Below are 17,224 nucleotides of genomic sequence, written 5' to 3' on the forward strand. Positions count from 1 at the left end.
AGGTAGATAGATGTAAATCACACACTACATCCATAACAGTCTGCTCAAAATAGTAGCCTTGTCATTACGTTTACACAATATATTAATATGTTATAAGGGCAGTAGTAGCCTAACGGTTAAGGTGCTGGACTAGTAATCGAATGCTCGCTGGTTCAAGCCCCACCACTGCCAGGTTGTCACTGTTGGCCCTTGAGCAAGGCCCTTAACCCTCAAATGCTGTAAGTCAATTTGGATAAATGCTGAAAATGTAAATACTGTTTTTAGGACAGTACATAACAACTCATCTCTGCTCCATATGCATGATACAGTGAGTTTCAAGTCGATAGATTATGTGGATGTGATGCTTTATATGTTTTATTTGCACCGTTGCCTCTTCCAAAGCTCTAATTTATACTGGGGTGACAATTAACCTTTCAAAAAGCCAAAAAAAAAAAACCCTGTTGTGTCTTCAGAACGCATTTCTAAATGTCCTTGAGTTGCCCAACCAAAGCCCAGATTAAACCCCCACTAACAATCTGTAACAAGATGTGAGTTCACACTCACCAGCATTTACATTTTATGCATTTAGCAGACGCTTTTATCCAAAGTGACTTACAGTACAGGTACAGTATACAGTCTGAGCAAATGAGGGTTACGGCCCTTGCTCAAGGACCCAACAGCAGCAACCTGGCAGTGGTGGGACTTGAACCAGCAACCTTCTGATTACTAGTCAAGTACCTTAACCACTAGGCTAAACCTGCCCTATGCCAACTAGCCAATCTGAAGTTAGTTGTGATACTAAATTTAACCAGACATGAAAGGATGAACACAAGTCACCTTTAAACATAATACTACACATTGCTACAGTAATTCGATTTAACTTCAAAAAACTTAAAGTGACTTAAGGCACACATTAAATGTGACGGAAGCATGTATACATTTACACACATACACACACACACACACACACACACACACAAACATACATATATACATCATATTAGTGAACTCACCAAGCAGCAGATGCAGAATAAATGAAAGGAGTTTGTTCATTGTTCTGTTTGTTCATCAACAGAGATCCTCCAGAGATGTGGTATAAACTGATATAAAGCAGTAAAATGGCCACCGGATGCTTTCATTCCGTTTTAGCTGCTTTAGCCACAAGCCCGAACTTCCTGTACTTCTCAGCTGTCCAAAAAAGCCAGTGATAGCTCAGTGGTTAAGGTACTGGACTAGTAAACAGAAGGTTGCCGGTTCAAGCCCCGCCACCACCAAGTTGCCACTGTTGGGTCCTTGAGCAAGGCCCTTAACCCTCAATTGCTCATTGTGTAAGTCGCTTTGGATAAAAGCGTCTGCTAAATGCTGAAAATGTAAATGTAAAAAAAAAAAAGCTGCTGCAGGTGGGAGAAAGGCGGGGGGTGATCTTGCCCCACCTAATAGGGATATTAGTAATAGGGATATTAGATAAGAGTTTTTACTCTGGAACACTGGGAAGCAAAAAGATATGGGTCCTCACCCCCAGTATATAAATCTTTGCTATTTAATTACCTGCTTTGTGCTACCAGGAAATAAAACCACAGTGGTGATACAAGCTATTTATGTCATTTGCTCATGGTGCTATAAACCACATACTCTTTACACGATAATAACAGAAAGGAGAATAAATTTAAAACAGCCCCCAGTACAGAATACTTTAAACTAAGAACTAATCAGTTGTTAAAACTCTGCAGCTATTAATGACTTTCTAATAAACAAAACAAAACAAGTATTTAAGGTTCAGATTTAGATTATCAAGCAGCAGAGCGACACTGTATGAAGCTAGAGGTCATGAGTCAATCATATCAGTAAAGAAACACTGCACATCACGTCACCGGACAATCCACAACTTTGTTCCTCAGGCTTCTTGGTACCACTAACTGTGAGATGTCAGTGCCTGGAACTGGGCTCGCCCAGTGTTGATACAACTTACTGACCCGCTCCTATAAGCGCTCACGCTGGGACCAATACACTATTCACAGCTGTCCATTCGGGCACTTTCTGTCTTTCTGTAACAGGTTTACTTACCCGACCCATCTCAACATCAACCACTGACACACCTCCTGCCACACACTCCTCTAACTAGTTCAGGGTTGTGTCCAACTTACCACAGTGGCATCAGGACTCTTCCTGGCATGGTCAACTAGAAGGAGCATTTGCATTGCTGTCTGGCATAGTGCTGGATCTCAAACCGGTACTCTTGTGGCACAGCCAGCCACCGTGCCATCTGCCCCTCCCGTTCCCGGAACCATAGAACCACTATGTCAGTGAGGCATAATCTGTCCAAAATACAGTGGTAATGGTAGCTCAGCGATTACGGTACTGGTCTAGTAATCAGAGGATTGACGGTTCAAGCCTGACCACTGCCAAAATGTGACTCTTTATAAGTCCAATCTTTATTCTGTATAAAAATAAGCCTTTTTTCAGATGAGCTGAATCACTACCTCACAACGATCCATTTCACAGCATAAAGTTGTTCATGCAAATGCCCAACATCACTGTGGAGATTCATGAGTGGGGTAGTATACTTTACCAGTGCACCACCCAGAAAGGATCTTAAATAAATGATAAATTAAACTAGTTTGAACATTATTTACTCATTATTCATTACTTACTCTTATTCTTTATATTACAGCAGAGATCAAACTATCACACATTCAGATTAGAATTATAATCCAGCAAAGCTAAAAATTGTAGAATGTGTTAAAATTCTTCGATAAGACATAAGAATTAAATCCTAAACTGAAACACACAGCAGATCAGTTGTTTTTGCTGCTGAGGTTTGTGTGAGTGACCAAGCAATAAAACCACATATAAATTTCTGATATAGACCTCACACTCTGCACAGGAAATTACACCGAGGATAAAATGTGAATGTATTTAGCTGACAAACCACAATCTGTCCTACTTAATTTAAATACTTATACTGTCTCTTAAGTGCTTATTTCAAATTATAGTTAACCATAGTTATAAATATACAGTATATGTGTAGGTCCATCTCAAGGTAAAACCTGAAGAAACAATGGTACTGTCCACAGTCAAGTGAGCTTCTTTACACTGGTCAGTGGCTTGTTGGAGAAGTAACGTGCTAGCCTGTGGCCCTGCTCAGCCAGCGAGGATGTCATGCAAATAGCAAGGGTAAATAGAGTACAGAATTCCATATATCCAAATTGGAAGAGTGCAATGAGAAATATATATATATTATTTATTTATTTTTAAAATTCAGCATTATTTGACACTGTCCACAGTCAAGTGAGCCTTAGACCAACCAGGCATAACATTAAAACCACTGACAGGTGAAGTAAATAACACTGATTATCTCTTCATCACGGCACCTGTTAGTGTGTGTGTGTGGGGGGGGGGGGGGCGGGGGGGGGTGTATATTAGGCAGCAAGTGAACATTTTATCTTCAAACTTGATGTTAGAAGCAGGAAAAATGGGCGAGCGTGAGGATCTGAGCGAGTTTGACGAGGGCCAGATTGTGCTGGCTAGACGACTGGGTCAGAGCATCTCCAAAACTGCAGCTCTTGTGGGGTGTTCCCGGTCTGCAGTGGTCAGTATCTATCAAAAGTGGTCCAAGGAAGGAACAGTGGTAAACCAGAGACATGGTCATAGGCAGCCAAGGCTCATTAATGCACGTGGGGAGCGAAGGCTGCAACAGACGAGCTCCTGTAGCTCAAACTGCTGAGGAAGTTCATGCTGGTTCTGATAGAAAGGTGTCAGGATACACAGAGCAGCACAGTTTGTTGTGTATGCGGCAGCAAAATATTAGGATACACAATATTAGGAAGGTGGTCATAATGTTATGCCTCATTGGTGTACATTGTAATGGGTTTAGAGGCTGTCGTGCACGAAAGAAGCTTCTGCCCTTCTTCTTTTTTTGACTGTCCATGTGATCAGCAACAAACCTCAGTTGAGCTATCTGTGGTAATGTTGGAGCATTACAGGTTTCATGCATTACAGATCTGACCAACCAGACAGACTTCCTCTTAGCATTAGATACATTTTGGGTTTCCTTTCCTACCTTGGCACAAGACCACTCTTCAATGTAACTTTTAATGGTACAGTTGAACTAGCCCTCTGTAAACAGACACAGAGAAGTGACCAGTAGGATATGGGAACATCACGTAGTCCTTAAAAAAGACTCATGTTTGTTTTATGTCATACAAAGCAAAAACTAAACAAAGAGATATTTAGATTTAATTTGCTATCCAGAACAGTTTTTGCTATCCAGAACAGAATTTAAAAAAATCTGCATTTAAATTAATATCAGAAAATAATTGATGTTGCTTTGATATTTAATTACCTGCTTTGTGCTGCCAAGAAATAAAACCACAGTGGTGAAACAAGCTATTTTTTGTCATTTGCTCATGGTATTAAAAACCACATCCTCTTCACACGATAATAACAGAAAGAAGATCAAATATAAAACCAGCCTCCAGTACAGAATACTTTAAACTAAGAACTGATTAGTGGTGTGCGATACTGCACAATTTGGTATCGATCCGATACCAAGTAAATACAGGACCAGTACTGCAGATAAAGATACTTTTTAATAATTAAGGTAGATGCATCAGTAAGTTGCTAAATCTAAATGAATTTTCATGACCTTTAAGTGTTTTATTGTAATACATACATTTTTTGTAAGTAGCTGCTCTCAGTAGGGTTGTAGATAAATTCAGATATTTAAAGCTCAGATTTCTTGTTTCTGGTGCTTTACTTTCTCACAACATTACTATCATGGTGTATCACCACAAAGCGGCTCATACTCATACCACATAGTTGTGTTTGCTGGGTAAATAAATGTGTAAATTTTTAATAGTGACTGAATACATGTGCCCTTGTTCATTTACAATAAAAATCAATGTTATTCTGTTTACATAAGCACACGGTCAAAAGAAGAGAGTTCTTATTCACCAAAACACAAACACACGGAATAAGAACCTCACTACGCATGCTCTCATGTGCGTAAGGTGCGCGAGTACTTTACATAGGTATAGTTTACACCATTATTTTACGGTGGCCCAGAAGGGTCAACGCAATAAATTAAGCCACAATGCAAATTAAAAAATCACAACGCAAATAAAAAAAGTCACAACGCAAATAAAAAAGTCACAACGCAAATAAAAAAAAGTCACAACGCAGATAAAAAAGTCACAACGCAAATAAAATGAAGTCACAACGCAAATAAAATTGTCACAATGCAAATACAAAAGTCACAACACAAATAAAATAAAGTCACAACGCAAATAAAATTAAGTCACAACACAAATTTAAAAAAAGCCACAACGGAAGTTAAGCCACAACGGAAGTTAAGCCACAACGGAAGCTAGCGGCGGTCCACCGATGTTATTAGTCTTGACCGGGAGAGGAGACGAAAATTGCCGGCAGAAAGTTTTCAAGTTTGAAAAGTAAATGATAACTTTGTCGCTATGTGATTAATGATGATTCTGTGATTAAAGTCGTTAAATGTTGTTACACATGATCAACGTTGTTCACTGTGTTTATATCGAAATAGTTATGTAGACTGTCATCGAACGTTATTATTATTGTGAAGCTAGCTACGTCGTAACCGACATCATTTCAGTAACGTTAGTGAAGCAGATAAATGTAAAGCAATAATCCTGTGTAGATATATGCTATTATTCTAATGTCAGGATGAAAGGAGATTACGTTAGTAAAGCAGATAATCGATTCAACAGAGGTTACGACATAGCTAGCTTCACAGTAATAATAACGTTCGATGACAGTCTACATAACTATTTCGATATAAACACAGTGAACAATGTTGATCATGTGTAACAACATTTAACGACCTTAATCACAGAATCATCATTAATCACATAGCGACAAAGTTATCATTTACTTTTTAAACTTGAAAACTTTCCGCCGGCAATTTTCGTCTCCTCTCCCGGTCAAGACTAATGAAATTGACGGACCACCGCTAGCTTCCGTTGTAGCTTAACTTCCGTTGTGGCTTATTTTTATTTGTGTTGTGGCTTATTTTTATTTGTGTTGTGGCTTATTTTTATTTGTGTTGTGGCTTATTTTTATTTGTGTTGTGGCTTAATTTTATTTGTGTTGTGGCTTATTTTTATTTGTGTTGTGGCTTATTTTTATTTGTGTTGTGGCTTAATTTTATTTGTGTTGTGGCTTATTTTTATTTGTGTTGTGGCTTATTTTTATTTGCGTTGTGGCTTATTTTTATTTGCGTTGTGGCTTATTTTTATTTGCGTTGTGGCTTATTTTTATTTGCGTTGTGGCTTATTTTTATTTGCGTTGTGGCTTAATTTTATTTGCGTTGTGGCTTATTTTTATTTGCGTTGTGGCTTATTTTTATTTGCGTTGTGGCTTATTTTTATTTGTGTTGTGGCTTAATTTTATTTGTGTTGTGGCTTATTTTTATTTGCGTTGTGGCTTATTTTTATTTGCGTTGTGGCTTATTTTTATTTGCATTGTGGCTTATTTTTATTTGTGTTGTGGCTTAATTTTATTTGCGTTGTGGCTTAATTTTATTTGTGTTGTGGCTTATTTTTATTTGCATTGTGGATTAATTTATTGAGTTGACCCTTCTGGGCCACTGTAGCCCCACTGACCATGCACTTTACTATATACACTTACAGATTTAATCATGTGGAGTTCATCAAGGTTTCTTTATTTTTAATTCCAAAGAAGGTCTGAATTTGGAACATGTAGATTGTTCTACATTTAGACTAGAACAGACTTTATTTCTGGTACATCTGTGTGCATCAGGACTCGATAAGTTTATTAAACTGTAAAACTTTCTTAAAAAATTCTGTTTTAATCTATGTATTAACAGTGAGAGCATCATACCATAAAACAGGGTGTAAATGCGCACTAAAACTTTATTAAGTAGGAATAGCGCGAACGAGCAAGCCCGAAGATCTAAAACAAATGGGTAACACTTTACAGTACGTGTACCTAACTAAGCATATACTAACACTTAACTAACAGTGTATTAACAATAAGTTAATACATCAACTAATAATTAGTGCACCATGAATTAATGATGAATTAATGATATGTACATTAACAAATTAATGAGTGACACATGAATAGCCATTAATAAAGCCATCTGTTAACTATTAACATATTATTAACTAATGCTGTTAACTAATTAATTACTTACTGTATTAATTAACATTCTTTTAGTAATGCACAATAAATTGTATATGCAGAGACTATTTAAATTAGACACTGTTTATATATCATCTTTATATATACATGTACTGTACATTCTTTGTTGTTTTACTCCAAGGGCATTCTGATGGAAACCTGTTCACCCACCGAGGTTAAGGATTAAAGTCGAGACTGAGACCTGGACTAGACCTGTCCAAGGGCATTCTGATGGAAACCTGTTTACCTGCCAAGGTTAAGGATTAAAGTCGAGACTGCCGTGACAACTATGCTGCTCGTGCCGGATGTGACGGGTCTGGAGTAATTTCCACCAAGAATGACAAGAAATCACTACAGACTTTATTGAAGACTAGAGCGAATAACAACTATTATTTATTTTTTATTTATCTATTTATTACCAGTTATAACTTTTAGATTATTTAATTCTGTGTTTGTATGCTCTGTGTAAATCGTGTATTTATTTAAAGTATCCTCCAGGCCACCCAAGAAGGATGGGCCCTGCTGAGTCTGGTTCCTCTCAAGGTTTCTTCCTGTAATTTTCAGGGAGTTTTTCCTTGCCGCAGTCGCCCTCGGCTTGCTCAACAGGGATTTTTGTATCTGTTGGTCCTGGATTTTGTAAAGTTGCTTTGAGACAATGTCTATTGTAAAAAGCGCTATATAAATAAAGTTGACTTGACTTGACTTGATTCCATTTACCTTCTCAAAAACACCAACTACAACTGTTGTTCAAGACCTGATAACTACAGGTATATAATTTGACCTATATACATGTATATATAAAGATGATATATAAACAGTGTCTAATTTAAATAGTCTCTGCATATACAATTTATTGTGCATTACTAAAAGAATGTTAATTAATACAGTAAGTAATTAATTAGTTAACAGCATTTGTTAATAATATGTTAATAGTTAACATATGGCGTTATTAATGGCTATTCATATGTCACTCATTAATTTGTTATTGTATACATATCATTAATTCATCATTAATTCATCATTAATTCATGGTGCACTAATTATTAGTTGATGTATTAACTTATTGTTAATACACTGTTAGTTAAGTGTTAGTATATGCTTAGTTAGGTACACGTATTGTAAAGTTTTTCCAACAAATGCAGCACCCAGTTTCAACCTCAAAAAGCTTCATAAATCTCTTTTCTAGCAAGAAAACTCAATAAAAAACAAGAACGCAACAAGAATTCACCACATTTTTCCACTCAAATGAGCCACAGGTGAGTTTAAACAGCATCCTGTAATAAGAGCTCCCAATACCGCTAGATCCCACTGTCACTCTGTTCATTGTAGTGCTGCTGGGTCCTAGTTATGGAGGTAAATATGTAGCAAAAGTTGCAAAAGTTGTTGTTGAGCAGAACAGATCTTCGTGTGAGATGTCTGAGGTTCATGTATTTTAATAATAAATAAAAGATGATGCTTTTAACCTCGTCCTTTCCTAATACTTTTATTCTACACTGTCTAAATTTCTTTTAGTCTTCTGTCATGTGCAGTGCAAGAATTCACTAAATTACACAGCAGTTCTCTTTTTATTTATTTATTTATTTTTGCCATTGATAAAATTGATTGTAAGCATTTATAAAGGTCATGCCATGGTGAAATGAAGCCAGAATTAAAGATGGCAGAAGAACATGGTGGTATTCTTACTTTCAGTGACTAAATTACTCAGGTTAGAAAGTTTTGATACACAGCACATGCTCACCTGACTCTCTCAGCCATGCTAGCTTTAATCATTAAAGAGGGTGTGGCCCGTATGGGCATCAAACCCACAACTTCAGTGTTATTAGCACCACGCTCTTACCAACTGAGCTAACCGTTAAGTTCATCTGTTTGCTCTTTAGATCTTTGTACATAATTCTACACTAACCCCATTCAACCAGCTGCATGGCAGCACAAAAACCATTAGAGATTCTGCACACGTTCAGTGAAGATCTGTAAAAATGAGCGACTCCTAAACTGAATTTGGTTGTTATTGCACCAGAAATGCAGCAGCTTCATGTTATTTTAATGATCTGAGATCTCAGTCCTGCTTCAGCCATCTCTGTCTGGTCATTTCTTATGTTCAGACTTTCTTAATCCACATCTAAGAGGTTTTGTGGGTTATTATGTGTGTGTTCTATCTAAACTTCATATATAAGTTCTTGACCTTGACTGAGCTTAATGTCACCAACAAGTGACTGGACCACATATGACTCAGGTCCTGCACACAGTAAGTAGTGCTGAGGGAATAATAGGAATGCTTATATGAATGAAAACATTGTGGAAATTAAAAATAATCATTTCTAAACATATTTCTTAATTGCTACGTGTGAACTACTCAACCACTCAATCTGAGCGGCTCCACGAGTGCTATCGAGATTTCTAGCATGTCAGATATCTGGATCCGAGTTTGCTGACTGGCAATGAGTGCTGTGTCGATCAGCCAATGAGAACACAAGATAAAGTCTGAGGGGAAACACAGGGGAGGAGTGTAAAAAGGTGGGACAGGGCCGTAATATAGTTTATACCATAATACATCAGCACACACAAGTTTTACAGTATTTCTGACCTTAATGTTCTCTACAAAACACCCACGCTGCATTGTAAAAAATATTTATTAACCTCCAACTCACTATAGAACAATCCAAGCCAAATCCACTCAGATTCATTTATTTTTCCTCTTTGATTTTACGCTGCACATCAGCGCACAAACTTTGATCTCGCGCCACTTGTTGACGTGCATGTTTGGACGTGGTATCATTAAACCCCTCGTCACTTCTCGCATTTGTTTTCGTGACAAAACGTAGTTTGGGAGACCGGAGAAGCTCGCCTGAGATTCCAGTTGGTGATAGATGGTGTAGTGTGAAACCCCCCATCACCAATCAGTCGTGTACAAGAGATCCAGTCGTGTACTATGAACTTGGCATTAGTCTCCAGATTAGAAGCATGTTTGAAAAAAGGGACAAGATCCTTGTGACGTCGCCCTTTTGTAGAATTGTAATGAAATAATATGAGTTGAGAGACATGAGTTGATGAAGTTTTAGGGTGAAGCTCTCAGGCTGCTCTGAGTAACTGACAGTAGGTCTGTATCTTCACTGCTGAGTTCAATGTTCTGTAACACGTCAGGAAACGTTGTGTCTTCTTTCACCTCATATTACTGACTTCATACACAAATGATGAACAAATGTAAAAATGAACACCCATCCACCTTAATATATTAAGTGAGTTTATTTATTTATTATTTAATGTTATAAGATCTTGAGGCTTGTTGATCCTGCTCATCCATGTTCTACACTTCTCATACAACTGTGTGGATCAACAAGGGCAGCATCTCAGTGGAGTTCCTCTAACCAGTCACACACAGATACCCAAAATGCATCGTTCTGGTAACAGAAGAGAAAGAGAGAGGATGGGTTAGAGAGAAACATCTGCAACAATCACTGAAATGTGAAATTGAGATGTAATGTGTCCTGATTGGATGGCGCCACCATCGTCCCTCCTTGTCACACCGACGACGTCTCCTGCTAAATGAAACAAGAAGAGGTGTAAGAACATTCCAGAAGCTGTAGCGCTTGGACAGATGAGCATGTAGAGCAGCGTTTATCAGGTAAATTACACTGATTGTGGAAATGTTACCTGCATTTCTTACACGTCCGCTCAGCTACACACTGGACTACTGCGATGCTTCCTTCTCAGAAGCAAAAGATACGTAGCTGTGGTCTGATCAAACTTCCACTGCACACACACACACACACACACACCTCTTTTTTAGGTGGAGCACAAGAATGGCAATAGTAATAAATGGCATCTGTGTTGATGCAGATACAAATACTGAAATGTACCTCAGACACCAGCTGCTTGGTGCTTGGGTTGGACTGTCTGAACATCACAGCCATCTCGGCGATGCTCTCCTCATCTAGATGATCCAGCTGAGACACAAACACACACACAAATATATGAGTATGTAAGATAATAAAGATACAATCTTCTGTACGGTGGATCTCCATCATGTCACTGTACTACGTCTAGGGTGGATGTTGTACCTGGCATGTGCTGTGCCATTCCACAGGGCTGCTGTACCCCGTCATGACCCACTCGTGATCCAGCAGATGCTCCACCTTTATGCGCTGCTCTGGAACCACCTACAGGACAAGATACAAGAACTTCAGGTGATGAAGCCCACAAAGAAACACTTTGCTCACATTAAACACACCCATAAACACACACCTGCAGCATTTGCTTAATCAGCAGTACAGAACCAGGAGACAGCCAGTCAGGAGATTCAAAATGTCCTTTCTGAGGAAACACAGAGCAAAATAATCACATCTGATCAAAGAACATCACCACAAGCCATTACTGTTACTTTTACTGTATGTTTAACATGCTGCTGAGCATTAAATAGACGTGTATGCCAATGGTGTTTCATTGTCGTTCCAAGACTTACAGTGATTTGTTCATGGAGCTCCTCAAAGTCGTCACCGTCGAACGGGAGGTAGCCACACAGCATGTCATATAGGACAACACCCAAGCTCCAAACATCTGCCTAAACACACACAAACACACACACACACACACACACATATTCATTGTCTTTTTAACCATGTTTTATCCTGGTCAGTCCCCTCATCCAGACTTATAGAATAATGAATGGGGCTACAGAGGGGACTGACCACCTTGGATTTGGAGACTTTCCAATTGAAGTTTATCAGGAATAACCTGGGGACACACCCACACACACACCTACCTCTGCACCAAGAACGGTTTGCTCATCAATGACTTCTGGTGCCAAGTAGGGAGGGGTTCCACAGCCGTCAGTCAGAGCAGTACCCAATCCACCCTACAACAAAACAGATTTCTATCAACCGAAGGTCCAACTGTGGCCTCGCATCTGCAACACAGCACACAAACTGAACCAGCATGGCTCTGTGATGTCCTGTTCATCTAACTAATCACTGAAACTAATTGTGGACACCATGTGTGCAAGGCTTTAGTATAATGGATGGGGGTAAGCACACCACCTTACTTTAGTCTCTGAATGGCACGCTCGATTTAAGTATACACTACAGTCTTAGTAGAGACACGAACCTCTGGTTTGGCACAGAGACCAAAGTCGATGAGCTTGATGTTGTTCTTCTCATCCAGCATCATGTTTTCCTGAGAGTCAAAATAAAACACATCATGTACAAGCACTAACAAAGTATAAGTGGAAACCGTTTGGCTGACGCACTGGCTTAAGGTCACGGTGAGCATATCCCTGGCTGTGGATGTACGCCAGCGCAGAGACGATCTGACGGAAGATCCTGCGCGTCTCCTCCTCCGACAACCTGTCGTTATTTTCGATGTGGTCTAACAGATTTCCACCCGGACAAAACTGGAGGAGAGAGCGAGTCAAGTGAGCAGCAAATCATCATAAATCCAGAGATTAAATCAAATCTGATAGTTTCCAACCACTGATGGTACCTCAAGCACCATGTAGATCTGGTCAGCTGTCTCCACGACTTGGTACAAGCAGCACACATGCTGATGATTGAGGTTCTTCAGGGCTTCGATCTCTATCCTCATATCTGACAACTCATCCTGAAATGGGGATGAAACCGGAACAGTTTTATGACTTTTCAAATCAGAATCAGGAGAACCAAACGTTTGGAAACTGAGACACGTCCGTCTTTAACAGACAGTTTTGCTGAAACTAACCCCGAGCTCTTTCTTCTCCAGGATCTTGATAGCCACTTGCTCTTCAGTCAGAATGTGCCTGCCGAGCTTGACCATCGCATAACCACCTGAAGAACGATTGAATAAAAAAAAATATTAAGTCAGGTTTTAAAAGATGCACATCTGTGTTACACAAAAGCAGAGAGACGACTGAAAGTGGTACCAATTACCTGATCCAATGATTTCGTGAACCTCATAGCACTTGTGCAGCTCGGAGCTGTCCTCAAACACAAGTGACGTTCCCTCTGAGATGTCGTCCGTCTCGGGTACACTGCATGGCACCTCAACCTGCTGCCCACAAGAGACATGTTATTATTATTACTGATCGCTCTTCTTGGCTTCTTGTTTGGCCTCTTCAGAAGGTCGTCGTCACAGGTATCTGGAGCCAAGGGAGGAACCAGGGGAGGATCTGTAAAGCCAACATGACCATTGAGGAGGTCCCACAGATGCTCAGTTGGGTTCATGTCTGGGGCTAAGAGGAATCCAGGGGCCAGGGTGGTACTCAGAGGTCATCCTGAACCAATAATGTCCTGGTAGGTCGTCACAGGTATCTGGAGCCATAGGAGGATCCAGGGGACGATCAACACAGCAAACTGATACTCACCTGGTTCCCATCCGCCTTATGGTCTCCTTCATAGACTGAACCGCATTGGCTGTCCGGGTTCGTGTCCGTCGTCTTTTCCTCTTGACCTTCTCCGTTGGTGGTTTCTCCTTCAGCATCTTCAACACAAGTATCACCAATGATGCTTCATGTGTTATGTGGACCAAAAATAAGGGTCCATATAAAGGGCCGGCCTGCTCACCCTTGTTCTCGGGAGCATCACAGACGACTCCTCCAGAACTGATCCCACCTACAAACCCCAAGAGTTAAATATATAGTCACTAGAGTTCAAAAGTGTGGAACTCGAACGTGGTGGTGTTAAGGTTACCTGGAGCTTCAGAAGACACTCGTGGTCCCTGGGAGACTGTCTGCTCGCTCGAGGAATCTGATTCCGAATCATTCTCGTCCCCTTCTGATTCCTGCTGATTCAGACGCATTAAACTGGTATTACAGAGACGAGAACCGAACCCCTCCCCTCCCGAAGTATAGTGGTGATGATAATTCACCTCGCTCTCGACTGATTCTTCTCTCTCAGTCAGTTTCTGAATGGCGCTGATCCACGCCCGTCTACCTGCCTCACAGTCGGCCTGGAACGTACAGCTCCTGTACACACACGGTGATAGATACAGATTATATAGGATGCAGACAGACAGATGGATAGACAGATAGATAAATAGTCTGTCTATCTACCTGTCTGTCTTTCTATCCATCATTTTGTCTTTCTATCTTTTGTCTGTTTATTGATCATCTGTCTGTCTCTGATGATTATAGATCTGGACTTACCTTGTGGGCGTGACCACCCGGAAGCAGAAGCGCCGCCCGGCGTCCTCGCAGCTCTGGACCGAACAGCGCTGCAGGTCTTCAGCCAGCACGGTGAAGTCACGCTGGGGGAATAGAACATAAAACCTTCTTATTTATACAGTCGATGATATGAACACCGGTGAAATCGTCCCAGACATAAACACGACGGGGGCGGTTAGGGGCGCAGCCCGGCACAGAAGTCGACCTCTGCTGTGATGCGTCTGAATTATGAGGGGCGTAGGACTGCGGTGCATTATGGGTATTTCACAGAGTTTAGGAGAGAGCTGATTTAGATCATGTAAAGTCATGTGACCTACCTTAAACCTCTTCTTGTAGAGAAGATGATTGTTCTTTATGATGAACCACCGCCTGCAGAGATCAAACACATCGTATATATACATATAATATTGTGTGTATAAATATAATATTGTGTGTATAAATATAATATTGATAATTATATATATTCCTAATATATACAGTATATAAATATATAATTCCTAATATATACACTAAGCATCAGTGTACAGACCTGTTCCAGGTTTTAAACACACTCCTGGTCCTCTTAAACAGAAACCCCTCCATCAGGGGCGCTTCCTCAGCCTCCACACCGCCCACGTGACCGGGGTCGCCCCCACAGGACGCCCGGGGAGGCGCCCCACCACAGAGCACACGCAGAAACATCTGTCTCAGAGAAGCAGCCATCGTAAATGAGGAGAAAATCTAAATGCTGCTGCTGAAGAGCACAGGTCCACATTGTGATGTCACAGCGTTCCGAAAAAGCAGAGTAAATTTACCTTTACCATATATGGGCATGACTGGATTCATATGACTGCACATATACTGACTTGATTTCCACTGTGGGACGGCTTCTGTAGGGTCCTGGGTTTGATTACTGGGTGAAATTTGCATGTTCTCCCCATGTCCTGGGGGTAACAGGGTACCCTAGGTATAAGTGTGTGTGTGACACACCCTGGTACTGACACACCCCCATACCATGACAGACCCTGGTACTGACACACCTCCATACCATGACAGACCCTGGTATTGACACACCCCCATACCATGACAGACCCTGGTACTGACACACCCCCATACCATCACAGACCCTGGTACTGACACACCCACATACCATGACAGAACCTGGTACTGACACACCCCCATACCATGACTCCCCCTGGTACTGACACACCTCCATACCATGACATACCCTGGTACTGACACACCCACATACCATCACAGACCCTGGTACTCACACACCCCCATACCATCACAGACCCTGGTACTGACACACCCACATACCATGACAGAACCTGGTACTGACACACCCCCATACCATGACTCCCCCTGGTACTGACACACCTCCATACCATGACATACCCTGGTACTGACACACCCCATACTATGACTCCCCCTGGTACTGACACACCCCCATACCATGACAGACCCTGGTACTGACACACCCCATACCATGACAGACCCTGGTACTGACACACCCTCATACCATGACAGACCCTGGTACTGACACACCCTCATACCATGACAGACCCTGGTACTGACACGCCCCCATACCATGACAGACCCTGGTACTGACACACCCCCATACCATGACAGACCCTGGTACTGACACACCCTCATACCATGACAGACCCTGGTACTGACACACCCTCATACCATGACAGACCCTGGTACTGACACCCCCCCATACCATGACAGACCCTGGTACTGACACACCCCCATACCATGACAGACCCTGGTACTGACACAACCCATACCATGACAGACCCTGGTACTGACACACCCTCATACCATGACAGACCCTGGTACTGACACACCCTCATATCATGACAGACCCTGGTACTGACACACCCCCATACCATGACAGACCCTGGTACTGACACACCCCATACTATGACTCCCCCTGGTACTGACACACCCCCATACCATGACAGACCCTGGTACTGACACAACCCATACCATGACAGACCCTGGTACTGACACACCCTCATATCATGACAGACCCTGGTACTGACACACCCCCATACCATGACAGACCCTGGTACTGACACAACCCATACCATGACAGACCCTGGTACTGACACACCCTCATACCATGACAGACCCTGGTACTGACACACCCTCATACCATGACAGACCCTGGTACTGACACCCCCCCATACCATGACAGACCCTGGTACTGACACACCCCCATACCATGACAGACCCTGGTACTGACACCCCCCCATACCATGACACACCCTGGTACTGACACACCCTCATACCATGACACACCCTGGTACTGACACACCCCATACCATGACACATGACATACCCTGGTACTGACACACCCCCATACCATGACAGACCCTGGTACTGACACACCCCATACTATGACTCCCCCTGGTACTGACACACCCCCATACCATGACAGATCCTGGTACTGACACACCCCCATACCATGACAGATCCTGGTACTGACACACCCCCATACCATGACTCCCCCTGGTACTGACACACCCCCATACCATGACTCCCCCTGGTACTGACACCCCCCCATACCATGACAGATCCTGGTACTGACACACCCCATACCATGACAGACCCTTGTACTGACACCCCCCCATACCATGACAGATCCTGGTACTGACACACCCACATACCATGATACACCCTGGTACTGACACACACCCATACCATGACAGACCCTGGTACTGACACACCCCATACCATGACAGACCCTGGTACTGACACACCCCCATACCATGATACACCCTGGTACTGACACACCCCCATACCATGACAGACCCTGGTACTGACACACCCCCATACCATGAAAGACCCTGGTACTGACACACCCCATACCATGACACACCCTGGTACTGACACACCCCATACCATGACACACCCTGGTACTGACACACCCTCATACCATGACACATGACATAC

At 41.8% G+C, this 17,224-nt stretch overlaps 1 protein-coding gene across 1 annotated transcript; it reads right to left on the reverse strand.

Moving 5' to 3' along the window:
- Positions 1-10,382: 10,382 nt before the first annotated feature.
- LOC134334595 (maternal embryonic leucine zipper kinase-like) lies at positions 10,383-14,983 on the reverse strand. The gene is made up of 19 exons (XM_063017346.1): positions 14,811-14,983; positions 14,599-14,650; positions 14,264-14,364; positions 13,987-14,083; positions 13,809-13,902; positions 13,683-13,730; positions 13,484-13,599; positions 13,050-13,167; positions 12,862-12,947; positions 12,628-12,744; positions 12,395-12,538; positions 12,253-12,321; positions 11,912-12,004; positions 11,612-11,710; positions 11,395-11,463; positions 11,211-11,309; positions 11,010-11,096; positions 10,804-10,902; positions 10,383-10,691 (listed from the first exon to the last, which is right to left on the reverse strand). The coding sequence occupies exons 1-18, from the start codon at positions 14,981-14,983 to the stop codon at positions 10,825-10,827; spliced, it is 1,740 nt and encodes a 579-aa protein (XP_062873416.1). The 3' UTR covers positions 10,383-10,691; positions 10,804-10,824.
- Positions 14,984-17,224: the final 2,241 nt, after the last annotated feature.

Source organism: Trichomycterus rosablanca, chromosome 1 (assembly GCF_030014385.1).
Source record: "Trichomycterus rosablanca isolate fTriRos1 chromosome 1, fTriRos1.hap1, whole genome shotgun sequence".
Classification (NCBI taxonomy): Eukaryota; Metazoa; Chordata; class Actinopteri; order Siluriformes; family Trichomycteridae; genus Trichomycterus; species Trichomycterus rosablanca.

Excerpts from the sequence above, each read along its gene's own strand:
- LOC134334595 (XM_063017346.1), bottom strand. The coding sequence starts at position 14,983 with ATGGCTGCTTCTCTGAGACAGATGTTTCTGCGTGTGCTCTGTGGTGGG. Across the intron at positions 14,084-14,263 it reads CGGGTGGTCACGCCCACAAG|GAGCTGTACGTTCCAGGCCG; the intron begins GTAAGTCCAGAT and ends GTGTGTGTACAG. Across the intron at positions 11,310-11,394 it reads TGATTAAGCAAATGCTGCAG|GTGGTTCCAGAGCAGCGCAT; the intron begins GTGTGTGTTTAT and ends CTTGTCCTGTAG.